At 43.2% G+C, this 26,138-nt stretch overlaps 1 protein-coding gene across 1 annotated transcript; it reads right to left on the bottom strand.

Moving 5' to 3' along the window:
• Positions 1-23,093, bottom strand: LOC123733370 (uncharacterized). The gene is made up of 6 exons (XM_082959650.1): positions 23,025-23,093; positions 22,787-22,852; positions 22,537-22,620; positions 21,701-22,410; positions 1,028-1,393; positions 1-538 (listed from the first exon to the last, which is right to left on the bottom strand). The coding sequence occupies exons 1-6, from the start codon at positions 23,083-23,085 to the stop codon at positions 86-88; spliced, it is 1,740 nt and encodes a 579-aa protein (XP_082815776.1). The 5' UTR covers positions 23,086-23,093; the 3' UTR covers positions 1-85.
• Positions 23,094-26,138: the final 3,045 nt, after the last annotated feature.

Here is a 26,138-nt window from a genome sequence, read left to right as displayed (position 1 = left end):
ACAAGCAAATGCAGTTACACACACAGACAACCTGGACTAGAGTACCCATGAACTCTTGCATGGACCCCGAGCACCATGTCCCACGTCAGATATCCATGTTTGTGGTCAACGGGGGCTCCGATGAAGCGGTGAACAGTTCCTTAGAGGTAGCGTCGTCAGACGGGGGGCCAGTCGCAGCTTCAGAGGTAGCGTCGTCAGACGGGGGGCCAGTCGCAGCTTCAGAGGTAGCGTCGTCAGACGGGGGGCCAGTCGCAGCTTCAGAGGTAGAGTCGTCAGACGGGGGGCCAGTCGCAGCTTCAGAGGTAGCGTCGTCAGACGGGGGGCCAGTCGCAGCTTCAGAGATAGCGGCCAACAGTTCCTCAAAGGCATGGTCAGACGGGGGGCCAGTCGCAGCTTCAGAGGTAGCGGCCAACAGTTCCTCAAAGGCATGGTCAGACGGTGGGCCAGTCGCAGCTTCAGAGGTAGCGGCCAACAGTTCCTCAAAGGCATGGTCAGACGGGGGGCCAGTCGCAGCTTCAGAGGTAGCGGCCAACAGTTCCTCAAAGGCATGGTCAGACGGGGGGCCAGTCGCAGCTTCAGAGGTAGCGGCCAACAGTTCCTCAAAGGCATGGTCAGACGGGGGGCCAGTCGCAGCTTCAGAGGTAGCGGCCAACAGTTCCTCAAAGGCATGGTCAGACGGAGGGCCAGTCGCAGCTTCAGAGGTAGCGGCCAACAGTTCCTCAAAGGCATGGTCAGACGGAGGGCCAGTCGCAGCTTCAGAGGTAGCGGCGAACAGTTCCTCAAAGGCATGGTCAGACGGGGGGCCAGTCGCAGCTTCAGAGGTAGCGGCCAACAGTTCCTCAAAGGCATGGTCAGACGGGGGGCCAGTCGCAGCTTCAGAGGTAGCGGCCAACAGTTCCTCAAAGGCATGGTCAGACGGGGGGCCAGTCGCAGCTTCAGAGGTAGCGGCCAACAGTTCCTCAAAGGCATGGTCAGACGGGGGGCCAGTCGCAGCTTCAGAGGTAGCGGCCAACAGTTCCTCAAAGGCATGGTCAGACGGGCCAGTCGCAGCTTCAGAGGTAGCGTCGTCAGACGGGCCAGTCGCAGCTTCAGAGGTAGCGTCGTCAGACGGGCCAGTCGCAGCTTCAGAGGTAGCGTCGTCAGACGGGCCAGTCGCAGCTTCAGAGGTAGCGTCGTCAGACGGGCCAGTCGCAGCTTCAGAGGTAGCGTCGTCAGACGGGCCAGTCGCAGCTTCAGAGGTAGCGTCGTCAGACGGGCCAGTCGCAGCTTCAGAGGTAGCGTCGTCAGACGGGCCAGTCGCAGCTTCAGAGGTAGCGTCGTCAGACGGGCCAGTCGCAGCGTCGTCAGAGGACATGCGCCTCAGCTTCTCCTCAGAGAACAGGGCATCATTTGCCTGAGAGCTACCATGGTTTGGAGAAGCTTGGGATTCTACTTCATTAGTCTCTAAATACTCGACAGAAAAAACAAAAGGAACAGTTGGGTATTCTACAGCAACACATCTGTTCCACACGGTCTAGGCCGAATTGCCAGTCGAATGTTGAACCCAACAGTTTTCAAAGTATATGTTTCAGGCCGTACCTTCTCTGTCTTGTTTAGCGTCAGACCCTATGGATCGGAGCAAGGCCAGGGCATGCTCAATGGAGACGTCATTTGATGACAGCTCTGAAAAACGTAGGTTAAGGTACACAAGCAAAATTACCAAATCAAAGGCTTTGACAACGTTATTTAGACTGAGTTACTCTATGGTGTTGAATGAGTGTCAAACACAGCGGCACCATAGACAGTGACAAAGAACATAGCTAGAAGGGTTGTGGAAAGAAACACTTACCTCCAAGTCTCCTCTGCAGAGAGACTTGATCTTGCTTCTGGGACTTTCCAACAGGGTAACAAGAAACTGAGGAGGAAGTGTTGACAGAAGTTGAGTTCACACAAAATAGCTACATATATTAATAATAGATGACCAATGCGGAAGAAACAGACAGTCAAATTTGAATCTCCAACTTATAAAGTTAAGCATATTTCCCAAACAAATCCCTTCAATCCAAATAAAACGTTAGTGAACCAACCTTTGACAACCCCCACAGTCATCACAAAGAGCAGCAATTCTCTCACACCTCCCATGATCATGAGAATAGTCTGTGTTATCAACAGGTAATGTCTTCCCATGGCCTGTATGAGGCTTATATAGGCCACTAATGACCGTTTACCTGACAAACATGACTTAACGATCAATTAACAAGCTTGATTGAGGTGTTACATTCAGATAGAAATAGACCATGTAGAACATATGTTGATTCTTTGGTGGGCAGGCAATCTTTTCTACTCCATATATTGCATTTATATCTGTAATGTTTAACCCTAATGGTCTCAGAATCTTCAAAGATATTAGGGGGAAAAAAACACTGTACCCAAATCCACTTTTTACAATGCTCCTGGTAAATGGGTAGGCCTCCACCATACAGTTTTACAGCTGTGATATATTTATTTATTTACATAGATCACATACTTAAATATATATACACTGCTCAAAAAAATAAAGGGAACACTAAAATAACACATCCTAGATCTGAATGAATGAAATAATCTTATTAAATACTTTTTTCTTTACATAGTTGAATGTGCTGATAACAAAATCACACAAAAATAATCAATGGAAATCCAATTTATCAACCCATGGAGGTCTGGATTTGGAGTCACACTCAAAATTTTCATGGAAAACCACACTACAGGCTGATCCAACTTTGATGTAATGTCCTTAAAACAAGTCAAAATGAGGCTCAGTAGTGTCTGTGGCCTCCACGTGCCTGTATGACCTCCCTACAACGCCTGGGCATGCTCCTGATGAGGTGGCGGATGGTCTCCTGAGGGATCTCCTCTCAAACCTGGACTAAAGCATCCGCCAACTCCTGGACAGTCTGTGGTGCAACAGTTGGTGGATGGTGGATGGAGCGAGACATGATGTCCCAGATGTGCTCAATTGGATTCAGGTCTGGAGAACGGGCGGGCCAGTCCATAGCATCAATGCCTTCCTCTTGCAGGAACTGTTGACACACTCCAGCCACATGAGGTATAGCATTGTCTTGCATTAGGAGGAACCCAGGGCCAACCGCACCAGCATATGGTCTCACAAGGGGTCTGAGGATCTCATCTCGGTACCTAATGGCAGTCAGGCTACCTCTGGCGAGCACATGGAGGGCTGTGCGGCCCCCCAAAGAAATGCCATCCCACACCATGACTGACCCACCGCCAAACCGGTCATGCTGGAGGATGTTGCAGGCAGCAGAACGTTCTCCACGGCGTCTCCAGACTGTCACGTCTGTCACATGTGCTCAGTGTGAACCTGCTTTCATCTGTGAAGAGCACAGGGCGCCAGTGGCGAATTTGCCAATCTTGGTGTTCTCTGGCAAATGCCAAACGTCCTGCACGGTGTTGGGCTGTAATCACAACCCCCACCTGTGGACGTCGGGCCCTCATACCACCCTCATGGAGTCTGTTTCTGACCGTTTGAGCAGACACATGCACATTTGTGGCCTGCTGGAGGTCATTTTGCAGGGCTCCGGCAGTGCTCCTCCTGCTCCTCCTTGCACAAAGGCGGAGGTAGCGGTCCTGCTGCTGGGTTGTTGCCCTCCTACGGCCTCCTCCATGTCTCCTGATGTACTGGCCTGTCTCCTGGTAGCGCCTCCATGCTCTGGACACTACGCTGATAGACACAGCAAACCTTCTTGCCACAGCTCGCATCAGTGTTGCTTCCTAAGTGGACAGTTTGATTTCACAGAAGTGTGATTGACTTGGAGTTACATTAAGTTGTTTAAGTGTTCCCTTTATTTTTTTGAGCAGTATATGTTAGCTGTAGGTAGCTTTGGGATAAAATTCCCATATTGTATTGTTACTAACATAAATCATAATATATCATATTTTCCTCATTTGCTCTGTAGGAGGTTCGTCATATGAAGGACATTCAAGTGGATGTGACCCCTAACCTGACATAATGTAAACGTTATACATTAAGCTCTCTCCCTCAGTGACATGAATTAGTATATTTCATATTCTCAGAACCCAACAGTAGGTTTTAAGGTGTGGCTGCATGTTTGTCGTGGACGCATCGTCACTCTTGATGTTCTTTTTCCAGATTGCAAGTGAAACACCTTTAGATGTGGTAAGTGCCAGTTGGTAACTTTTCCTCACACTTGCTTGTTTAAGGTATGGATGCAACACCCCAGTATGTCTGCAGGGGCTGGTCACTGAGATTTACCATGTTACACATGCTACTAGACTAACCTTCCAAGTAAATATGTTACAAGTCTGAACTGGCCGTCCTTGTCTTTCCTCAACTAATTGAAAGCTCAGGGACAGACATCCTGAACGACTTTGATGTCAGAGCTCCCATCAGCCCTCTACACCTCGCTGTGAGTAAAGCCTACCTGCTCCTGTAGTGGTCTCCATATGACAAATGGCACCCTATTCCCTATTTAGTACACTACTTTTGACCAGATCCTTATAGGCCCTGATCAAAAGTAGTTCACTACATAGGGAATAGGGTGCTATCTGGGAAGCAGGCATGGTGTTGATTTTCCACAGGAAGTTGACTGTCCAGACAGACTCACACACCAAATTCCTATCTATTCCTGATTCGTGTAAAATACATGCATATTCTACACAGTGATGATGAGGATGATTTCCTTATTTTGCCATTTGAGTTAATCAACCTCAGAGGAGAAGTAGAGTGTTTGTTTCTCAATCCCACGCTTGGCAGGGACCTCCGATGTTGATGCTGGGCGGGAGCAAAAATGGGCTCCCGATTGAAAGACTCTGGTCTACTTTAGAGGTCTAGCACTGTATTTCTGTTCAGGCGTACCACTGGTCTACTATAGGACATTGATTATATATCTATTCAGGCGTACCACTGGACTTTGCTTGAGACTGTGTTTGTGTTTCTATTCAGGCGTACCACGGCCACCACCATGCTATGGAGGTCCTGGTTCAGTCTCTGCTGGATCTAGACGTGAGGGACAGCCAGGGGCGCACCCTCTGGACCTGTCTGCCTTAAAAAGTAATGAAGAGAGGTTGGGCCAGTGCTTTGGGGCCAGGGGGTTTTCATAACCAAGTAATGAAGAGATGGAGATTGGATCCAGAGGGTTGGAGACAGGAGGTTGGAGCCAGTGGGTTGGGACCCAGTGTGTCGGGACCCAGTGTGTCAAGTTTGCTGACGACACGAAGGCGATGAGAGGTCAGAGACTTGGCATTGTGGTGCCAGGACAACCTCTCCCTCAATGCCAGTAAGACCAAGGAGCTGATCGTGGTCTACAGGAGCAAGAGGGGAGAGCACGTCCCCATCCACATCAACAGGGCTGTTCCTTGGCGACCTAACATGGTCCACACACACCCGCACAGTCGTGGCATGGGCACTCGCATCCTCAAAAAGTTAAAGGGTCTTGCTCTGACCCTACGCACAATCACTAGACTGTATACAAAGCATATGCACACTCACACACACTACATTCACACTCCCACACACACACTCCCACACACACACACACACACACACACACACACACACACACACACACACACACACACACCGACACAACCCAAACACACATGCATACACATTACACACTCTCACAAACACACACCTTTACACTCATCATTTGCAGCTGCTGCTCTGTTCTTTATTTTGCTATTATTATTATTATTACTATCTATCCTGATGCCTAGTCACTTTACCCAGCCTTCTTGTACATATCTACTTCAAATACCTCGTACCCCTGCACACTGATCTGGAACTGGTACTCCTTGTATATAGCTTTATTCTTGGGTATTTTATTCCTCGTGTTACAATATATACAGTACCAGTCAAAAGTTTGGACACACCTACTATTTCCAGGGTTTCTTTATTTATTTTTTACAATTTTCTACATTGTAGAACATCAAAAGTATGAAATAACACATAAGGAATCCTGAAGTAACCAAAAAAGTGTTAAACAAATCAAAATATATTTGAGATTTGAGATTCTTCAAAGTAGCCACCCTTTGCCTTGATGACAGCTTTGCACACTCTTGGCATTCACTCAACCAGCTTCATGAGGTACTCACCTGGAATGCATTTCAATTAACAGGTGTGCCTTGTTCAAAGTTAATTTGTGGAATTTATTTCCTTCTTAGTGCGTTTGAGCCAATCACTTGTTTTGTGACAAGGTAGGGGTGGTATACAGAAGATAGCCCTATTTGGTAAAATACCAAGTCCATATCATGGCAAGAACAGCTCAAATAAGCAAAGAGAAACAAAAGTCTATTATTATTTTAAGACATGAAGTTCAGTCAATCTGGAAAATTTCAAGACTTTGAATGTTTCTTCAAGTGCAGTTGCAAAATCCATCAAGCGCTATGTCTCTCATGAGGACCGCCACAGGAAAGGAAGACCCAGAGTTACCTCTGCTGTAAAGTTCAAGTAACAGACACATCTCAACATCAACTGTTCAGAGACTACGTGAATCAGGCCTTCATGGTCAAATTGCTGCAAAGAAACCACTACTAAAGGACACCAATAAGAAGAAGAGACTTGCTTGGGCCAAGAAACACCAGCAATGGACATTAGACCGGTGGAAATCTGTCCTTTTGGAAAAGCAATCCAGGTGAAGCTGGTTGAGAGAATGCCAAGAGTGTGCAAAGGGTGGCTACATTGAAGAGTCTATATAAATATAAAATAGATTTTGATATGTTTAACACTTTTTTGGTTACTACATGATTCCATATGTGGTATTTCATAGTTTTGAGTTCTTCACTATTATTTTACAATGTAGAAAATAGTCAAAATAAAGAAAAACCTTTGAATAAGTAGGTGTGTCCAAACTTTTGATTGGTACTATATATATATATATATATATATATATATATATATATATATATATATATATATATATATATATTCTATGGTTTTGTTCTCTGCATCGTTGGGGTGGGCTCGTAAGCAAGCATTTCACGGTAAAGAGTTGATTTGAGAGGGAAAGACAAAGAGCGAGGGAGTCCAAATGTATTCTGACCTAGTCTTTAGTATGAATCCATTTTTAATGAGATGAGTACAAAACATTAAAGGAACAGTTGTCTCCATGTCTCGTCCGTACCTGGTAGAGTATTCGGGTGGGGGTCCCGCAAAGTTCATCCCAATGGCTAGGGGAGGAGGGTAGGCCTCATTGGTCATGTAGGGACATATCTTTTCCAGAGAATCTACCAATTTTCTACCAAATTGCAAGAAATTACCGGGATTCCCGTTCAAACCGAAAGTGCTATTTAGAAGCATATGTTTTATTTAACCAGGTAAGTTGACTGAGAACACATTCTCATTTACAGCAATGACCTGGGGAATAGTTACAGGGGAGGGGGGGGTGAATGAGCCAATAGTAAGCTTGGGATGATTAGGTGACCGTGATGGTATGAGGGCCAGATTGGGAATTTAGCCAGGACACCAGGGTTAACACCCCTACTCTAACAATAAGTGCCATGGGATCTTTAGTGACTACAGAGAGTCAGGACACCTGTTTAACGTCCCACCCGAAAGACAGCACATGTCCCCAATCACTGTCCTGGGAAATTATTTTAGACCAGAGGAAAGAGTGACTCCTACTGGCCCTCCAACACCACTGTTAAAGGAATTTTATATCTTGATGATAATAATCAATAATCAATTCGCCTTAACTAATGCCCAAGGTTTGTAAGACAATGGGTTAAAATAATTAGGCAAGGACTCAGCTTTCTGCAAAAGGTTTCTGTAGCTTTATTCAGAGAACGTTCTGGCGTCAGGATAACAAAACAGTCATTATATAGTTCTTGCTTACTTACGCACATGCATTTACACACAATCCGTTGGTGACCTGCAACCCCCATAAACTTCTCACACTGTTTATCACCTTCTGGCTCAGCCTGTTCCTTTCCTTCAAGGTTAGGAACTCTCTGAAGTTTTACTCCCTTGACCATCTGCTTCTGTAGCTATACTAATTGCATACACACATTTCTTTCCCTCTCCAGTGGTTCCTGGACTTTCCGGAACTAATCAGACCAATCGATCCCTACATTGATCATTACATTGATTATTCATTAACCCTGCTGTATGACTAATAATTCATCATGGTTTATTGATTCATTTACCTTTATTAGATAATTCTCTTATCAATTCCACCCTTAAATGATTCAATAATTCACCATGATGATCAGATGCTTTAACCTCTATGGGCTAGGTGGGACGCTTGCGTCCTTCCTACGTAACAGCCACTGGCAGCCTGTGGCGCGATTTTCAAAACGTTAAAAATCCTATTACTTCAATTTCTCAAACATATGACTATTTTACAGCTATTTAAAGACAAGACTCTCGTTAATCTAACCACACTGTCCGATTTCAAAAAGGCTTTACAACAAAAGCAAAACATTAGATTATGTCAGCAGAGTACCAAGCCAGAAATAATCAGACACCCATTTTTCAAGCCAGCATATAATGTCACCAAAACCCAGAAGACAGCTAAAGGCAGCACTCACCTTTGATGATCTTCATCAGATGACAACCCTAGGACATTATGTTATACAATACATGCATGTTTTGTTCAATCAAGTTCATATTTATATCAAAAACCAGCTTTTTACATTAGCATGTGACGTTCAGAACTAGCATACCCCCCGCAAACTTCCGGGGAATTCGCTAACATTTTACTAAATTACTCACGATAAACGTTCACAAAAAGCATAACAATTACTTTAAGAATTATAGATACAGACCTCCTCTATGCACTCGATATGTCCGATTTTAAAATAGCTTTTTGGTGAAAGCACATTTTGCAATATTCTAAGTACATAGCCCAGGCATCACGGGCTCGCTATTTAGACACCCGGCAAGTTTAGCACTCACCATAATCATATTTACTATTATAAAAGTTTGATTACCTTTTGTTGTCTTCGTCAGAATGCACACCCAGGACTGCTACTTCAATAACAAATGTTGGTTTGGTCCAAAATAATCCATCGTTATATCCGAATAGCGGCGTTTTGTTCGTGCGTTCCAGACACTATCCGAAATAGTAAAGAAGTGTCACGCGCTTGGCGCAATTCGTGACAATAAAATTCTAAGTATTCCATTACCGTACGTCGAAGCATGTCAACCGCTGTTTAAAATCAATTTTTACGACATTTTTCTCGTAGAAAAGCGATAATATTCCGACAGGGAATCTCCTTTTCGGCAAACAGAGGAAAAAATCCCAAAGGCGGGGGCGGTCGGGGTCACGCGCATAAGCTAGTGTCTCTTGATGGGCCACTTGAGAAAGGCGATAATGTGTTTCAGCCTGGGGCTGGAATGACGACATTCTGTTTTTTCCCGGGCTCTGAGAGCCTATGGAAGACGTGGGAAGTGTCACGTTAGAGCAGAGATCCTTAGTAAATGATAGAGATGGAAAAGAAGTTCAACAAATGGTCAGACAGGCCACTTCCTGTAAAGGAATCTCTCAGGTTTTGACCTGCCATTTGAGTTCTGTTATACTCACAGACACCATTCAAACAGTTGTAGAAACTTTAGGGTGTTTTCTATCCAAAGCCAATAATTATATGCATATTCTAGTTACTGGGCAGGAGTAGTAACCAGATTAAATCGGGTACGTTTTTTATCCAGCCGTGTCAATACTGCCCCCTAGCCCTAACAGGTTAACGATTACTTTCAGCCATTAAAATCATCTAAGTTCTCGGTGCCATTCTTGTATCTATAACACTGGTATTCATCCGGAATTTAGGTGAACCGAGGTGGGTTGGCTGAGTACTTCAATCTGGCCAACCCCAATTCCTGTACAGTTGTCTGCTTCCCCAGGAAATTGTTTAATGTTTACCTTAAATTCTACATCTTGATCTTCTTTGATTCCTTATTCTGTATGTCACTCATCAGTGTATTATATAGTTTATCTTCTACTTCTTCTCAATGACAACGGTATCCAATGATTAGTACCGGAAGGTGGTGGATCTGAATGTATCAGAAAGGTTACCAAAACTATGATGCAGCTCAGAGTCTCTACTCTTCCCAAAAACCGCCAACCCTCTCCTGCCCTTAGTCGATCTGCTAGGTACCACCCCATACTCACACCTCTAGGAGCACACACAGTGATGAACGGTCGGGATAGGGAATCTTCGTTAAAGAGGTAACCCCCGGACCATGTTGGTATCGGTTCTTCTCCTAACTCTGTGTGTGATCAGCAGTGTTCATATGTGTACATACCTCCTTGCAGTGGGTAACGTGGACCCAAGTGACTCTCTCAGCTTTTCTAATGGCAAAGGCAGTGGTTTAACAGAACCTGGTATGGGCCTTCCCAACGGTGTTGCTTCCAGTTTTTTCTCCTCAGGGACTGGATCCACACCCAGTCTCCTGGTTGGATTGAGTGAATCACCTTCTCCTGTAATTCACCTGTGGGACACAAAATCTTGGACATATGGGTTTGGTTAACAAACAGTCTTCTCATGTGCTCTGCTAGTATTTCTTCAACTTCTATGTCTACCTGTTCTGGTATCTCTAACTCTGGCATTCTATAGGCTCTACCTGATTAGCTAAACTGTCATCCATCATTTAAAGAGATGGCTCCTAGTAAACCAACTCTAGGGATAATATCTTGACTTAATATTTTAGCTACCATAATCATGTCCACCAAGTAAGTTGTGAACGCTTCTACCCATTTGCTATACTTATCTATTCTTGTTAAACACCCCTTCTTCCCCTCATTTCGGAATATCTCAATAAGGTACATTTCCAACTGTTGGAATGGATATCTTACAAAAAAAAAAAATGTTTAAGTAATTATCCTCTAGGCCATCACTCTTTCCTAACTACTCTACTATACTTCCCTCCCCTTGATACATTGCTTAGCCTATGTATCAATATTACTGCGTATCAATACAATGTCTTTGGTAGGATAAGTAAATTATCCTTATGTCAGACCTTCTCTTGTAGGATGCCCCATTTCATTTTCCACATGTCCAATTCTCCCTGGGGCCTTCATCCTTGGCTATAATTTAACAATCCTCTGTCAAGTATTTTACCTTCTTTAAGATGTATCTGTGCTGTTTTGTATGGTTTTAAATGTCTATGTGCTTGTCTGTGTAAATAGTAACTTTCTCTCCTTTCTTATTTCACCGGTTCTAGTCAATGCTACTATTTCGGCCTACTGTGCAGAATAGTGTCTGGGCAATGGTTCAGTGTCTAACACCTGAAACCAACTAAGCTTTCATTGCCCTTTTAGTTAGGGTAACAATTACTTTCAACAAAATTATACTAATCTCCTCCTAGCGAATTTACCAAACATAAACTTAAAATCAAAACTAAAATACATGCCTGCCAATGGAGCCGATAGTCTCTCCATGAATTAATATCCTAGAGCTTAGTGAACCAAATTCTCTTCCTATCTACTCCTGCTGGCCCCCCTCCTTTCTTCCTGCTACTCCCCAACCCTCAAGGTTTCAGCAGTGCAGGGGAGGATTTCTCCGTCTGTCCTTCTCTGTCTCCAGTTTTTTCTCATAATATGGTTGTTTCCAAATATTGACTAAATGTCTCATTGTCTCCTTGGTTACACTCCTGAACCTTAGAAAAATCCACCTGTCTAGATATTGCATATCTACTTAAATTTATCTTGATACCCTCAATAATCCTGGATCACCTACAGATGTCATGTATCCCTGTCCTGTTGACATAAGTCTACCATTATTAAACTTATTCACAACAAAATATAGTAATATTATATCCATTCCACAGCCTTGTTGTGTTAACCTCTTACATCTAGACATTCCGCTAGCGGAACACCTGCTCCAATATCCAATGATGGGCGTGGCGCGAAATACAAACTCCTCTAAAATCCGAAAACTTCCATTTTTCAAACATATGACTATTTTACAGCATTTTAAAGACAAGACTCTCGTTAATCTAACCACACTGTCCGATTTCAAAAAGGCTTTACAGCGAAAGCAAAACATTACATTATGTCAGCAGAGTACCCAGCCAGAAATAATCAGACACCCATTTTTCAAGCTAGCATATAACGTCACAAAAAACAAAACCACAGCTAAATGCAGCACTAACCTTTGATGATCTTCATCAGATGACAACCCTAGGACATTATATTATACAATGCATGCATGTTTTGTTCAATCAAGTTCATATTTATATCAAAAACCAGCTTTTTTACATTAGCATGTGACGTTCAGAACTAGCATACCCCCCGCAAACCTCCGGTGAATTTACTAAATTACTCACGATAAACGTTCACAAAAAACATAACAATTATTTTAAGAATTATAGATACAGAACTAGCGGCGTTTTGTTCGTGCGTTCTAGACACTATCCGAAGTGTAAATAAGTTACGAGCATGGCGCAATTCGTGACAAAAGATTTCTAAATATTCCATTACCGTACTTCGAAGCATGTCAACCGCTGTTTAAAATCAATTTTTATGCCATTTTTCTCGTAAAAAAGCGATAATATTCCGACCGGGAATCTGCGTTTAGGTAAACAGAGGAAAGAAAACAAAGCATTCGGTCGACGCGGGCACGCGCCTGAGTCTCACAGTACTGTAACCAGCCACTACCCAAACGCGCTACTTTGTTTCAACCAGAGCCTGCAAAGCCACGATTCAGCTTTTTGCCGCCTTCTGAGAGACCATGTGAGCCGTATGAAGTGTCACGTAACCGCAGAGATCCTTTTTAATGGATAGAGATGGCAAAGAAGGCCAAGAAATGGTCAGACAGGGTACTTCCTGTACAGAATCTTCTCAGGTTTTGGCCTGCCAAATGAGTTCTGTTATACTCACAGACACCATTCAAACAGTTTTAGAAACTTTGGAGTGTTTTCTATCCAAAGCTAATAATTATATGCATATTCTAGTTTCTGGGCAGGAGTAATAATCAGATTAACCTGTTATGGCTAGGGGGCAGTATTTTCACGGCTGGATAAAAAACGTACCCGATTTAATCTGGTTACCACTCCTACCCAGTAACTAGAATATGCATATACTTATTACATATGGATAGAAAACACCCTAAAGTTTCTAAAACTGTTTGAATGGTGTCTGTGAGTATAACAGAACTCATTTGGCAGGCAAAAAACTGAGAAGGTTTCATGCAGGAAGTGGCCTGTCTGACAAGGTGTCGTTCTTCTTGTCTCTGTTTATTGAAGAGTGAGGATCTTAGCTGTCCCGTGACACTTCCTACGGCTGCCATAGGGTCTCAGAAGGCGGTAAAAAGCTGAATCGTGGCTTTGCAGGCTCTGGCTGAAACAAAGTAGCGCGTTTGGGTAGGGGCTTGTTACAGTACTGTGAGACTCAGGCTCGTGCCCGCGTCGACCGAAAGCTTTGTTTACTTTCCTCTGTTTAGCTAAATGGACATTCCCGGTCGGATTATTATCGCTTTTTTTACGAGAAAAATGGCATAAAAATGGATTTTAAACAGCGGTTGACATGCTTCGAAGTATGGTAATGGAATATTTAGATTTTTTTTGTTACGAATTGCGCCATGCGCGCGACCCTTCTTTACCATTCGGATAGTGTCTGGGACGCACGAACAAAACGCCGCTATTCGGATATATAACGATGGATTATTTTGGACCAAACCAACATTTGTTATTGAAGTAGCAGTCCTGGGAGTGCATTCTGACGAAGACAACAAAAGGTAATCAAACTTTTATAATAGTAAATCTGATATTGGTGAGTGCTAAACTTGCCGGGTGTCTAAATAGCTAGCCCGTGATGCCTGGGCTATGTACTTAGAATATTGCAAAATGTGCTTTCACCATAAAGCTATTTTAAAATCGGATATATCGAGTGCATAGAGGAGTTCTGTATCTATAATTCTTAAAATAATTGTTATGCTTTTTGTGAACGTTTATCGTGAGTAATTTAGTAAATTGTTAGCAAATTCCCCGGAGTTCTGAACGTCACATGCTAATGTAAAAAGCTGTTTTTTGATATAAATATGAACTTGATTGAACAAAACATGCATGTATTGTATAACATAATGTCCTAGGTGTGTCATCTGATGAAGATCATCAAAGGTTAGTGCTGCATTTAGCTGTATTCTGGGTTTTTGTGACATTATATGCTAGCTTGAAAAATGGGTGTCTGATTATTTCTGGCTTGGTACTCTGCTGACATAATCTAATGTTTTGCTTTCGCTGTAAAGCCTTTTTGAAATCGGACAGTGTGGTTAGATAAAGGAGAGTCTTGTCTTTAAAATGCTGTGAAATAGTCATATGTTTGAAAAATTGAAGTTTTTGTATTTTTGAGGAATTTGTAATTCGCGCCACGCCTATCATTGGATATTGGAGCAGGTGTTCCGCTAGCGGAACGTCTAGATGTAAGAGGTTAAATCGGGTACGTTTTTTATCCGGTTGTGAAAATACTGCCCCCTATCCATAACAGGTTAAATATCTTACACTGCTTTCAACAACAGCTGACTTCCTAAGGGAAAATAAACGTATCTAGATCACGTTCAAAAAAAAATACCCCTGCTACTGGTCAAAATATTTTAAAATAACATAATCAGATCAAAATGACTAATCTGATTTACTCCACCAAGAAAAATTATTTTACCCTTATTGTTATAGGAAAATAGACTTAAAGGAAGCCTACCCTTAGTCTAAAGCTTTGCCCTTTTAGTCCTCTCATTGGTTCAAATTATCAATTGTGTTTAAGAACTTTAACTCCTCATAATTATCAGTTCTACAAATTCCCTTAAAATCAATATCACCAATGACCTTAAATTCACCATCCATGGCTTTTCAATGTGGCTGATCAGACCACACAGGAAGAGTCACCAGAGGGGTCAAAAGTCATACCACCCTTTCGGAACCGTGTTTCTTACTACATTAAACAAATTAAAGCTAAGAACTTTATTTACATTTTGTATCCCAGGGTCCCAGAACATTCCCTATCAAAAGAATTTCACGTGTTTAATTAAACTCAGAAAACAAAACTTCCAAAATGCCATGTGTGTAAACCCCTTTAAGATATCATGTCCCTAGGAAATTTTTTTTTTCCAAAGAGAGCTAAGCGCTTCTTTTTCCATAAAATAAGTACTTGGTCAGCGATTCATCCTACCACACTGATTCAAAAACCCAAAAGTTGACTATAAACAAAACTTCATAGTACTTATAACTCCATTGTACTCGCACCACCGCGGTTACACTCACCCCCTTACAAATAGCGCGTCCTCGAGTTAGCTTGCGACTCTACGTCCTACAGGAACGCGCACGCCGGCCAGGCTCACGCACAACTATAATTAATTTACACTGTTCCTGCGAAATAAAATAAACTCGCCCTGCAATCCACCTTTCTGACCTGACATTGTTTCATGCAATGAAAACATAATGTTAGCATACATCCACTTCCCGTTCAAATCACTGGTGTTACTAAACAATCAAACCACGAATCTATAACCAGAATTTATCACAAAACTTTTACGATTCCATTATTCAGACCAGAATCGCTTCCAGCCACATATGTTTTCAGTGCTCACAACCAACGCTTCTCATTTTACCCGTACGAAAAAAATAATATATATCTCTTTTCAAACAGCGTTCTGCCTTACCTCTATCGTAAGATTAAACCCAATGTTACAACTTTATCTCTCCTTCGGCTTCACTCTTATGAAATGTCCAAGGCTTTAAAAAATATCATGTATATCACCACAATTCTGTCGCAATTATTACTTTCCGCTCCTTATAATTCATTAGATTTAGGTAACTGCCTTTTCCTTGATTCCGTCATTGAAATACAACTCCCATTCTCTATAAATCATTTAAGCAGGCCATTTAGACCACAAACAACGTACTTTATCGAATTCGCCTCGCTATTATTTTAAATGAATCTGTCTTTCAATTTAACCTCAACAAGCTATCAAAGCATTCGGTTTCTATCTTAAACAAACACTAACAACCGTATGCTTCTAGTCATAACATAAAAATAATTAAATTAAATTTTAGTCCCATGGTGCATGGGCTGGGAACCGAACCCGGGCCCCCCGCATAGCAGGCAAGAATTCTACCACTGAACCAAAATGCTATTGCTTAGAGCTGCAATTCCGGTGGTTGTGTCCTACTCGGTCACAACGTTTACAGGCTGTTTTACAGTTTCTGGCGAAATGTCCTGTTCTATCTCAATTAAAACACCACTTCTCTCCGTCTTTGTCAGCGCGTCTCCCTGTTTTTCCCCTTCTGTCTACAGTGACTGTCTCTATCCACTTTTCTCAATAAGTTTGCTAAATCCTGTTCTCCTCTCTGTCTATCCCTAAACTGTCTCTGTCTATGGTTCCTTGGTGGGGCCTTACAATCCTCTGCCATGTGGCCGGTTATATTGCAGTTGTAGCACTTTCTGTCCTCAGGTTCTATCCACTTTCTATTCTCCCTGTTTCCCCCTTTCTTTTTAAAATCTTTCCTGCTTTTTCCTGCAATTTCTCCAAGAGTGGCGATCAAATGTTCTGCTCCTGTCTGTTCTTTCTTACTTTTCTTTTCCTTGCCATTATGCTCATGGTGTATAGCATACCTCTTTACTTCGGCCAATGTGGCTGTTCCCCACCCTATCAGAGTCTCTTTTATGATTTGACAAATTTCAGGCTCCATACCACTCAAGAAGGCTATTTTTAACTGTTGGTGGTAAGGTCCGTCGTCTCCCTGTCTAGGCTCTACCAGTCCACTATTAGCATTGAACACATCTCTCAGTCTCTCTAAATACTGGCAAACAGTTTCCCCATCCCCTTGTTTACACTCATGTATTTTTGAAAAGTCTGCATGTCTACGGTAATAGTCCCTAAGATTATTACAGAGCTGTGTCAATTTGTCTGCATAATCCCCATCTCCTGCCCATGGTAAAACCGGTTCTTCTCCTTGCCCTGGAACCCAGGCTCCCTTCACTGCTGCCCAGTCTTTCCCCACTATCTGTCGGACAGCCCTTTCCAATTCTCCTGTATTTAGTTTAAAACTCTCGGTCAGTCCCACCATATCTCTCCTAAACCCTTCTATTCCTGTTTTTGGATGTGCTATTCCCTCAACTGCTCTTGCTACATCTCTCTGAGTCCAGGGTCGATACATTTGTAAGATATCCGATTGATCAGCTTCGCCTGCCCTAGGATTAGGAAGCTCTATGAGAGGACACTGATCCTCCTCCCAATCTGATTGAACCTCCCTCAGCCCTGGCTTATTATACAGCGCCAGTCGCTTTTTAAGGTTAGACTCTCTTGGTTCTGGCTCTTCTTTCCTCTCCTTTGAGGATTTACCACCCATGTTTATTCAATTACTGTTATTCCTATTGTCACAATATGTGTGTACTTACTCAATTACTTCGTTTATTTTCTAATATGTATTCTCACTTTCTATGGGTGTAACCTCCTTCCTCCTGTTTGGAATAATCAGACCTATTTTGCGCGCCTCTGGTAGATCTCGATTATCCCCTCTAAAATGTATTTTGACAGGCGATCTATATTCATACAAATTATGTCCCTGACCTACGTTCTTATAAATGTTATTATTATATTTCGCCTTCCATATTATGTTTTCCGCCTAATATATTATTGACCAGGTATCATTTAGGTCTCAATATTAGCTCCAATTCTCACAATCTATGTGTATGCTTCTATAATTCTGTTATTATACTTAAATCTCACAATCTATGTGTGTGCTCTACTGTTATCTCACTTACTCCTGTTAGTCCTATACTAACGTAACTTACTTATCTTTATTTCGCCTTCTATATTACGTTTTCCGGCTACTGTACTTCGACCAGTTTTACTGTTAGGTCTTACTGCAACCAGTTTTACTGTTAGGTCTTACTGCAACCAGTTTTACTGTTAGGTCTTACTGCAACCGGTTTTACTTTTAGGTCTTACTTAGATCTGTGACCCAGTGCCGCCAACACTAACATAGATACTTTTGTCTTAAACTTTCTCTACATTAGATTATATGGACGGTATACCCGATACAAATCTTACTTTTTGTTAGTTTTACGGTTAATATCCTCCCTCACATTTATCTTGACCAATGCTTAATAGGAACCTAATCCAGTCCATTCTAAGTCAATTTTTAGTAAGTTTAGAATTTAACCCCAAACTAATGAATAAAGATTACTGACCTTATTTTGCAGCTGAGAATTCAATGTAGGTTGGATCTCGTCACCGCTTCTGTCACATACCAGTTTGCCACCGGCCTGTAAAGAACCCACAGAAAAGGGCCGGGTCTTTGATTTACGGATATTTCATCCGCCCGTGCACGGTTTTGGTGTCTCCTTGGAACGACAGGAGCGGGTATTGAAATCCGGCTCGAAGGACCAATTGTTAAAGGAATTTTATATCTTGATGATAATAATCAATAATCAATTCGCCTTGACTAATGCCCAAGGTTTGTAAGACAATGGGTTAAAATAATTAGGCAAGGACTCAGCTTTCTGCAAAAGGTTTCTGTAGCTTTATTCAGAGAACGTTCTGGCGTCAGGATAACAAAACAGTCATTATATAGTTCTTGCTTACTTACGCATGTTATGAGAATTTTGTTCCCAATGTTCATAAACTGAACTTCAATTAAACTACTCAGTCTGCACCCCAGAGTTTGTAAGGTTCTGGTTAAATGACACAGACGGAGGCCCAGCCTACAATAGTCAACCAAGTTTATTCACGAGAGCTCAGAATATCATACAATGTACACAGCCTTTTATACCTAACATTTGGTCATATCATATGTCATACCCCTTACAGATGCCCCCTCCTCTTCTTTAACACTGTCAATGCTTATTTACAAGTCTTCTCCATCACAAATCCTGCCCCATGTTACATAATCTACTGCAAGCCTAAAGTTTTCTCCCCTCTCTGGGTGGGGAGACCTTCTTCCTGTTATCAGTTTCACTGTGGTCACAAGTTGTCTTCTGTCTGGTAACAGTTCCCCTTTTCCCTTGAATGTCTTGCCTATATTGCTAAATCATTAAGCTTAAACTTTTCCAACACACACACATTAGTACATTCATCTTATAATCACTCGGTTATACCTTTTCAGGGTGAAATCATTTAGTCAAACCTTTAATCATATAATTTCCATTACAACGCACATGCATTTACACACAATCCGTTGGTGACCTGCAACCCCCATAAACTTCTCACACTGTTTATCACCTTCTGGCTCAGCCTGTTCCTTTCCTTCAAGGTTAGGAACTCTCTGAAGTTTTACTCCCTTGACCATCTGCTTCTGTAGCTATACTAATTGCATACACACATTTCTTTCCCTCTCCAGTGGTTCCTGGACTTTCCGGAACTAATCAGACCAATCGATCCCTACATTGATCATTACATTGATTATTCATTAACCCTGCTGTATGACTAATAATTCATCATGGTTTATTGATTCATTTACCTTTATTAGATAATTCTCTTATCAACCACTTCCAGCAGCAACTGGTCTCCAATCTAGGGACTGACCAGGACCAACCCTGCTTAGCTTCAGAAGCAAGCCAGCTGTGGGATGCAGGGTGTTAAGCAGCGAATAAGATCCAACATGATTATACCACTCTACATGGAGAAATATACACTAATGGGTTCTTGTATTTGTTGCTATTTAATCAACTCAAAGTCACCACACTATTTCATTGATGTAGCCTAGTTTTAACCGGTCTATGAGGCACTGTTGGCCGACGGGTCAAATATGAGGTTATTACAGTAGCCTACCTTTCACTGAAAGATGCATTTTGGTCCTTTCCTCTCCCCTTACACCTGGCTATCAAGGGAATTTGGGAAGGTTGTGGCTGTTTATACTTCGGTTATTGTGATGATTTTGTCAGAGGAAACAAATCTGAATCTCTGATAATCTAACAGTTACGCTGTAGCGGAGATTCAGCACAATGGATAGCGCCGCAGTTGATCAATTGCACGTGAATCTAAACCCGCAGTTTATCATGTGCCATTCTTCAGCTATATTTACATCAAATCTTCTCAGGCCTACCTATTGCATCTGTTCTCCAGCAATAAAGTCAATTATCAAGTTAATATTCATTTAGTCACAGCATAAATTAAACGTGAGCCTACACAACCCTAGTAGCCTAATATCTCAAAGACTAGTTGATAAAATGTTCATAAGAAAGAAGTGAAATGCTAATGAAAATGTTTCACAATGATGTCATTAGGCAGAGCAGGCAACAGATGGCACACAGACGGCAGAGCTGGGGACAGACTGGCAGAGACAGGGAGTCTCAGGTAAGTTTGTTGAGTCTTTGTTTGGCAACATTATGAAAGGTTCTCCATTTTTTTGACTTGTAAAATAGGAACATAATTGGAAAATGCCATGGATACCCCCACTCTCAACTTACACTGGTGACTGAACTAAGATCTGTTAAAGGCAATGGTATTGCTGTTGTGATTAGTTGTGTAGTTTTGGGTACCGGTAGTTAGGAGTACGGCAAACACCTTATTTCTTTGGTTCCTCAATATACATTTACCATATTACAACGTAGGCTGTGTGTTACAGCACTACTTTTGGTGTCCCCCTCAGGAATTGCTCTTCAGAAAATGTCATGTAATTGTCCCCTCCAAAGTTGATATCAGATTTTCGCCCCTGCTACATAAAATAACCTGGAAGGCCTACCCTGTAGCAAACAAAATATTTGCATAGGCCGTAACGGTTTAACTTGCTTCAAAACAGGCTGAATTCAGGTTGGCATAAGTGAGTAAAGCGGTGCCACAGAAATTGTTTTCAATTAAAGCAGATACCTACCGGTAGCTCAAAAGTTGGAGCCAATTTTGTTGCTGTATTAACTGCATTTAAAGGTTGCGTGTACATGCTCTTTGAATTCATGGCGACTATAAGTACGACGCACACCCCGAGCGTTGATCATGCGGATAGAGAAGGCCTGTATGAACAGACTTCACCTCACGCTTTTCATAGAAATTAACCGGTTAATTTCTCCCATGTAATCGGAGTGGGTGGGAAATCCTGGTAAAACTGTTCCCCCCCATCAAACCCTAGGTTAGAGGCGCTACAAGCAACTCTGGGAGAGCTAGGACCTGATAGCAGCCTGCCAGCTAAAGCAGGTTAGCATTGACTTATTTAACCTGAAAGTTTGGATTGTCACTGGGATATGAAGACCAACCGCCAAAACGATGGGCTAATGAGACGAGAGCTGGTTTCACATGTAAGCATTCACTAATAGGAAACCAAGTCAGTCAGGAGAGAAGACACCCAGCAGAGTAATTTAAATGCAAGTTGACAACCGTGATATTAGTTAGCACTGAAACCCCGATTCTAGCAACATCCTCATATGTACCAACCCCAGACACTGTGTTCCACAACCATCAAGTTAAAATGAACTAGAACCCATTCCACATCATGTGATGCTACTAGCATAAATTGACCAACACTGAGCAAATGTAGCTTAAACACAGGGGTCAAAGTATTAATATATTGCTGAGGCCAAAGCATGGTTATAATGCAAAATAAATGTTGCCAAGTAGGAACCGCCAAAACAATACTGAGGACACAAGTATTACAGTTAATGTTTAATTGAGCCAAAACAAGCAAATGCAGTTACACACACAGACAACCTGGACTAGAGTACCCATGAACTCTTGCATGGACCCCGAGCACCATGTCCCACGTCAGATATCCATGTTTGTGGTCAACGGGGGCTCCGATGAAGCGGTGAACAGTTCCTTAGAGGTAGCGTCGTCAGACGGGGGGGCCAGTCGCAGCTTCAGAGGTAGCGTCGTCAGACGGGGGGCCAGTCGCAGCTTCAGAGGTAGCGTCGTCAGACGGGCCAGTCGCAGCTTCAGAGGTAGCGTCGTCAGACGGGCCAGTCGCAGCTTCAGAGGTAGCGTCGTCAGACGGGCCAGTCGCAGCTTCAGAGGTAGCGTCGTCAGACGGGCCAGTCGCAGCTTCAGAGGTAGCGTCGTCAGACGGGCCAGTCGCAGCTTCAGAGGTAGCGTCGTCAGACGGGCCAGTCGCAGCTTCAGAGGTAGCGTCGTCAGACGGGCCAGTCGCAGCTTCAGAGGTAGCGTCGTCAGACGGGCCAGTCGCAGCTTCAGAGGTAGCGTCGTCAGACGGGCCAGTCGCAGCTTCAGAGGTAGCGTCGTCAGACGGGCCAGTCGCAGCTTCAGAGGTAGCGTCGTCAGACGGGCCAGTCGCAGCTTCAGAGGTAGCGTCGTCAGACGGGCCAGTCGCAGCTTCAGAGGTAGCGTCGTCAGACGGGCCAGTCGCAGCTTCAGAGGTAGCGTCGTCAGACGGGCCAGTCGCAGCTTCAGAGGTAGCGTCGTCAGACGGGCCAGTCGCAGCGTCGTCAGAGGACATGCGCCTCAGCTTCTCCTCAGAGGACAGGGCATCATTTGCCTGAGAGCTACCATGGTTTGGAGAAGCTTGGGATTCTACTTCATTAGTCTCTAAATACTCTATAGAAAAAACAAAAGGAACAGTTGGGTATTCTACAGCAACACATCTGTTCCACACGGTCTAGGCCGAATTGCCAGTCGAATGTTGAACCCAACAGTTTTCAAAGTATATGTTTCAGGCCGTACCTTCTCTGTCTTGTTTAGCGTCAGACCCTATGGATCGGAGCAAGGCCAGGGCATGCTCAATGGAGACGTCATTTGATGACAGCTCTGAAAAACGTAGGTTAAGGTACACAAGCAAAATTACCAAATCAAAGGCTTTGACAACGTTATTTAGACTGAGTTACTCTATGGTGTTGAATGAGTGTCAAACACAGCGGCACCATAGACAGTGACAAAGAACATAGCTAGAAGGGTTGTGGAAAGAAACACTTACCTCCAAGTCTCCTCTGCAGAGAGACTTGATCTTGCTTCTGGGACTTTCCAACAGGGTAACAAGAAACTGAGGAGGAAGTGTTGACAGAAGTTGAGTTCACACAAAATAGCTACATATATTAATAATAGATGACCAATGCGGAAGAAACAGACAGTCAAATTTGAATCTCCAACTTATAAAGTTAAGCATATTTCCCAAACAAATCCCTTCAATCCAAATAAAACGTTAGTGAACCAACCTTTGACAACCCCCACAGTCATCACAAAGAGCAGCAATTCTCTCACACCTCCCATGATCATGAGAATAGTCTGTGTTATCAACAGGTAATGTCTTCCCATGGCCTGTATGAGGCTTATATAGGCCACTAATGACCGTTTACCTGACAAACATGACTTAACGATCAATTAACAAGCTTGATTGAGGTGTTACATTCAGATAGAAATAGACCATGTAGAACATATGTTGATTCTTTGGTGGGCAGGCAATCTTTTCTACTCCATATATTGCATTTATATCTGTAATGTTTAACCCTAATGGTCTCAGAATCTTCAAAGATATTAGGGGGAAAAAAACACTGTACCCAAATCCACTTTTTACAATGCTCCTGGGAAATGGGTAGGCCTCCACCATACAGTTTTACAGCTGTGATATATTTATTTATTTACATAGATCACATACTTAAATATATATACACTGCTCAAAAAAATAAAGGGAACACTAAAATAACACATCCTAGATCTGAATGAATGAAATAATCTTATTAAATACTTTTTTCTTTACATAGTTGAATGTGCTGATAACAAAATCACACAAAAATAATCAATGGAAATCCAATTTATCAACCCATGGAGGTCTGGATTTGGAGTCACACTCAAAATTTTCATGGAAAACCACACTACAGGCTGATCCAACTTTGATGTAATGTCCTTAAAACAAGTCAAAATGAGGCTCAGTAGTGTCTGTGGCCTCCACGTGCCTGTATGACCTCCCTACAACGCCTGGGCATGCTCCTGATGAGGTGGCGGATGGTCTCCTGAGGGATCTCCTCTCAAACCTGGACTAAAGCATCCGCCAACTCCTGGACAGTCTGTGGTGCAACGTGGCGTTGGTGGATGGAGCGAGACATGATGTCCCAGATGTGCTCAATTGGATTCAGGTCTGGAGAACGGGCGGGCCAGTCCATAGCATCAATGCCTTCCTCTTGCAGGAACTGTTGACACACTCCAGCCACATGAGGTATAGCATTGTCTTGCATTAGGAGGAACCCAGGGCCAACCGCACCAGCATATGGTCTCACAAGGGGTCTGAGGATCTCATCTCGGTACCTAATGGCAGTCAGGCTACCTCTGGCGAGCACATGGAGGGCTGTGCGGCCCCCCAAAGAAATGCCATCCCACACCATGACTGACCCACCGCCAAACCGGTCATGCTGGAGGATGTTGCAGGCAGCAGAACGTTCTCCACGGCGTCTCCAGACTGTCACGTCTGTCACATGTGCTCAGTGTGAACCTGCTTTCATCTGTGAAGAGCACAGGGCGCCAGTGGCGAATTTGCCAATCTTGGTGTTCTCTGGCAAATGCCAAACGTCCTGCACGGTGTTGGGCTGTAATCACAACCCCCACCTGTGGACGTCGGGCCCTCATACCACCCTCATGGAGTCTGTTTCTGACCGTTTGAGCAGACACATGCACATTTGTGGCCTGCTGGAGGTCATTTTGCAGGGCTCCGGCAGTGCTCCTCCTGCTCCTCCTTGCACAAAGGCGGAGGTAGCGGTCCTGCTGCTGGGTTGTTGCCCTCCTACGGCCTCCTCCATGTCTCCTGATGTACTGGCCTGTCTCCTGGTAGCGCCTCCATGCTCTGGACACTACGCTGATAGACACAGCAAACCTTCTTGCCACAGCTCGCATCAGTGTTGCTTCCTAAGTGGACAGTTTGATTTCACAGAAGTGTGATTGACTTGGAGTTACATTAAGTTGTTTAAGTGTTCTCTTTATTTTTTTGAGCAGTATATGTTAGCTGTAGGTAGCTTTGGGATAAAATTCCCATATTGTATTGTTACTAACATAAATCATAATATATCATATTTTCCTCATTTGCTCTGTAGGAGGTTCGTCATATGAAGGACATTCAAGTGGATGTGACCCCTAACCTGACATAATGTAAACGTTATACATTAAGCTCTCTCCCTCAGTGACATGAATTAGTATATTTCATATTCTCAGAACCCAACAGTAGGTTTTAAGGTGTGGCTGCATGTTTGTCGTGGACGCATCGTCACTCTTGATGTTCTTTTTCCAGATTGCAAGTGAAACACCTTTAGATGTGGTAAGTGCCAGTTGGTAACTTTTCCTCACACTTGCTTGTTTAAGGTATGGATGCAACACCCCAGTATGTCTGCAGGGGCTGGTCACTGAGATTTACCATGTTACACATGCTACTAGACTAACCTTCCAAGTAAATATGTTACAAGTCTGAACTGGCCGTCCTTGTCTTTCCTCAACTAATTGAAAGCTCAGGGACAGACATCCTGAACGACTTTGATGTCAGAGCTCCCATCAGCCCTCTACACCTCGCTGTGAGTAAAGCCTACCTGCTCCTGTAGTGGTCTCCATATGACAAATGGCACCCTATTCCCTATTTAGTACACTACTTTTGACCAGATCCTTATAGGCCCTGATCAAAAGTAGTTCACTACATAGGGAATAGGGTGCTATCTGGGAAGCAGGCATGGTGTTGATTTTACACAGGAAGTTGACTGTCCAGACAGACTCACACACCAAATTCCTATCTATTCCTGATTCGTGTAAAATACATGCATATTCTACACAGTGATGATGAGGATGATTTCCTTATTTTGCCATTTGAGTTAATCAACCTCAGAGGAGAAGTAGAGTGTTTGTTTCTCAATCCCACGCTTGGCAGGGACCTCCGATGTTGATGCTGGGCGGGAGCAAAAATGGGCTCCCGATTGATAGACTCTGGTCTACTTTAGAGGTCTAGCACTGTATTTCTGTTCAGGCGTACCACTGGTCTACTATAGGACATTGATTATATATCTATTCAGGCGTACCACTGGACTTTGCTTGAGACTGTGTTTGTGTTTCTATTCAGGCGTACCACGGCCACCACCATGCTATGGAGGTCCTGGTTCAGTCTCTGCTGGATCTAGACGTGAGGAACAGCCAGGGGCGCACCCTCTGGACCTGTCTGCCTTAAAAAGCCATGTGGACTGTGTTGACGTCCTCATCAACCAGGGAGCCTCCATCCTGGTTAAGGACTTCACCCTGAAGAGGACCCCCATCCACACTGCATGTACACATAGAATATCACATAGAGCTTCTGTAATTTAAAA

Source organism: Salmo salar, chromosome 02 (genome assembly GCF_965601325.2).
Source record: "Salmo salar chromosome 02, fSalSal1, whole genome shotgun sequence".
In the NCBI taxonomy this organism is placed as follows: Eukaryota; Metazoa; Chordata; class Actinopteri; order Salmoniformes; family Salmonidae; genus Salmo; species Salmo salar.
This window is presented reverse-complemented; position numbering and strand designations above follow the sequence as displayed.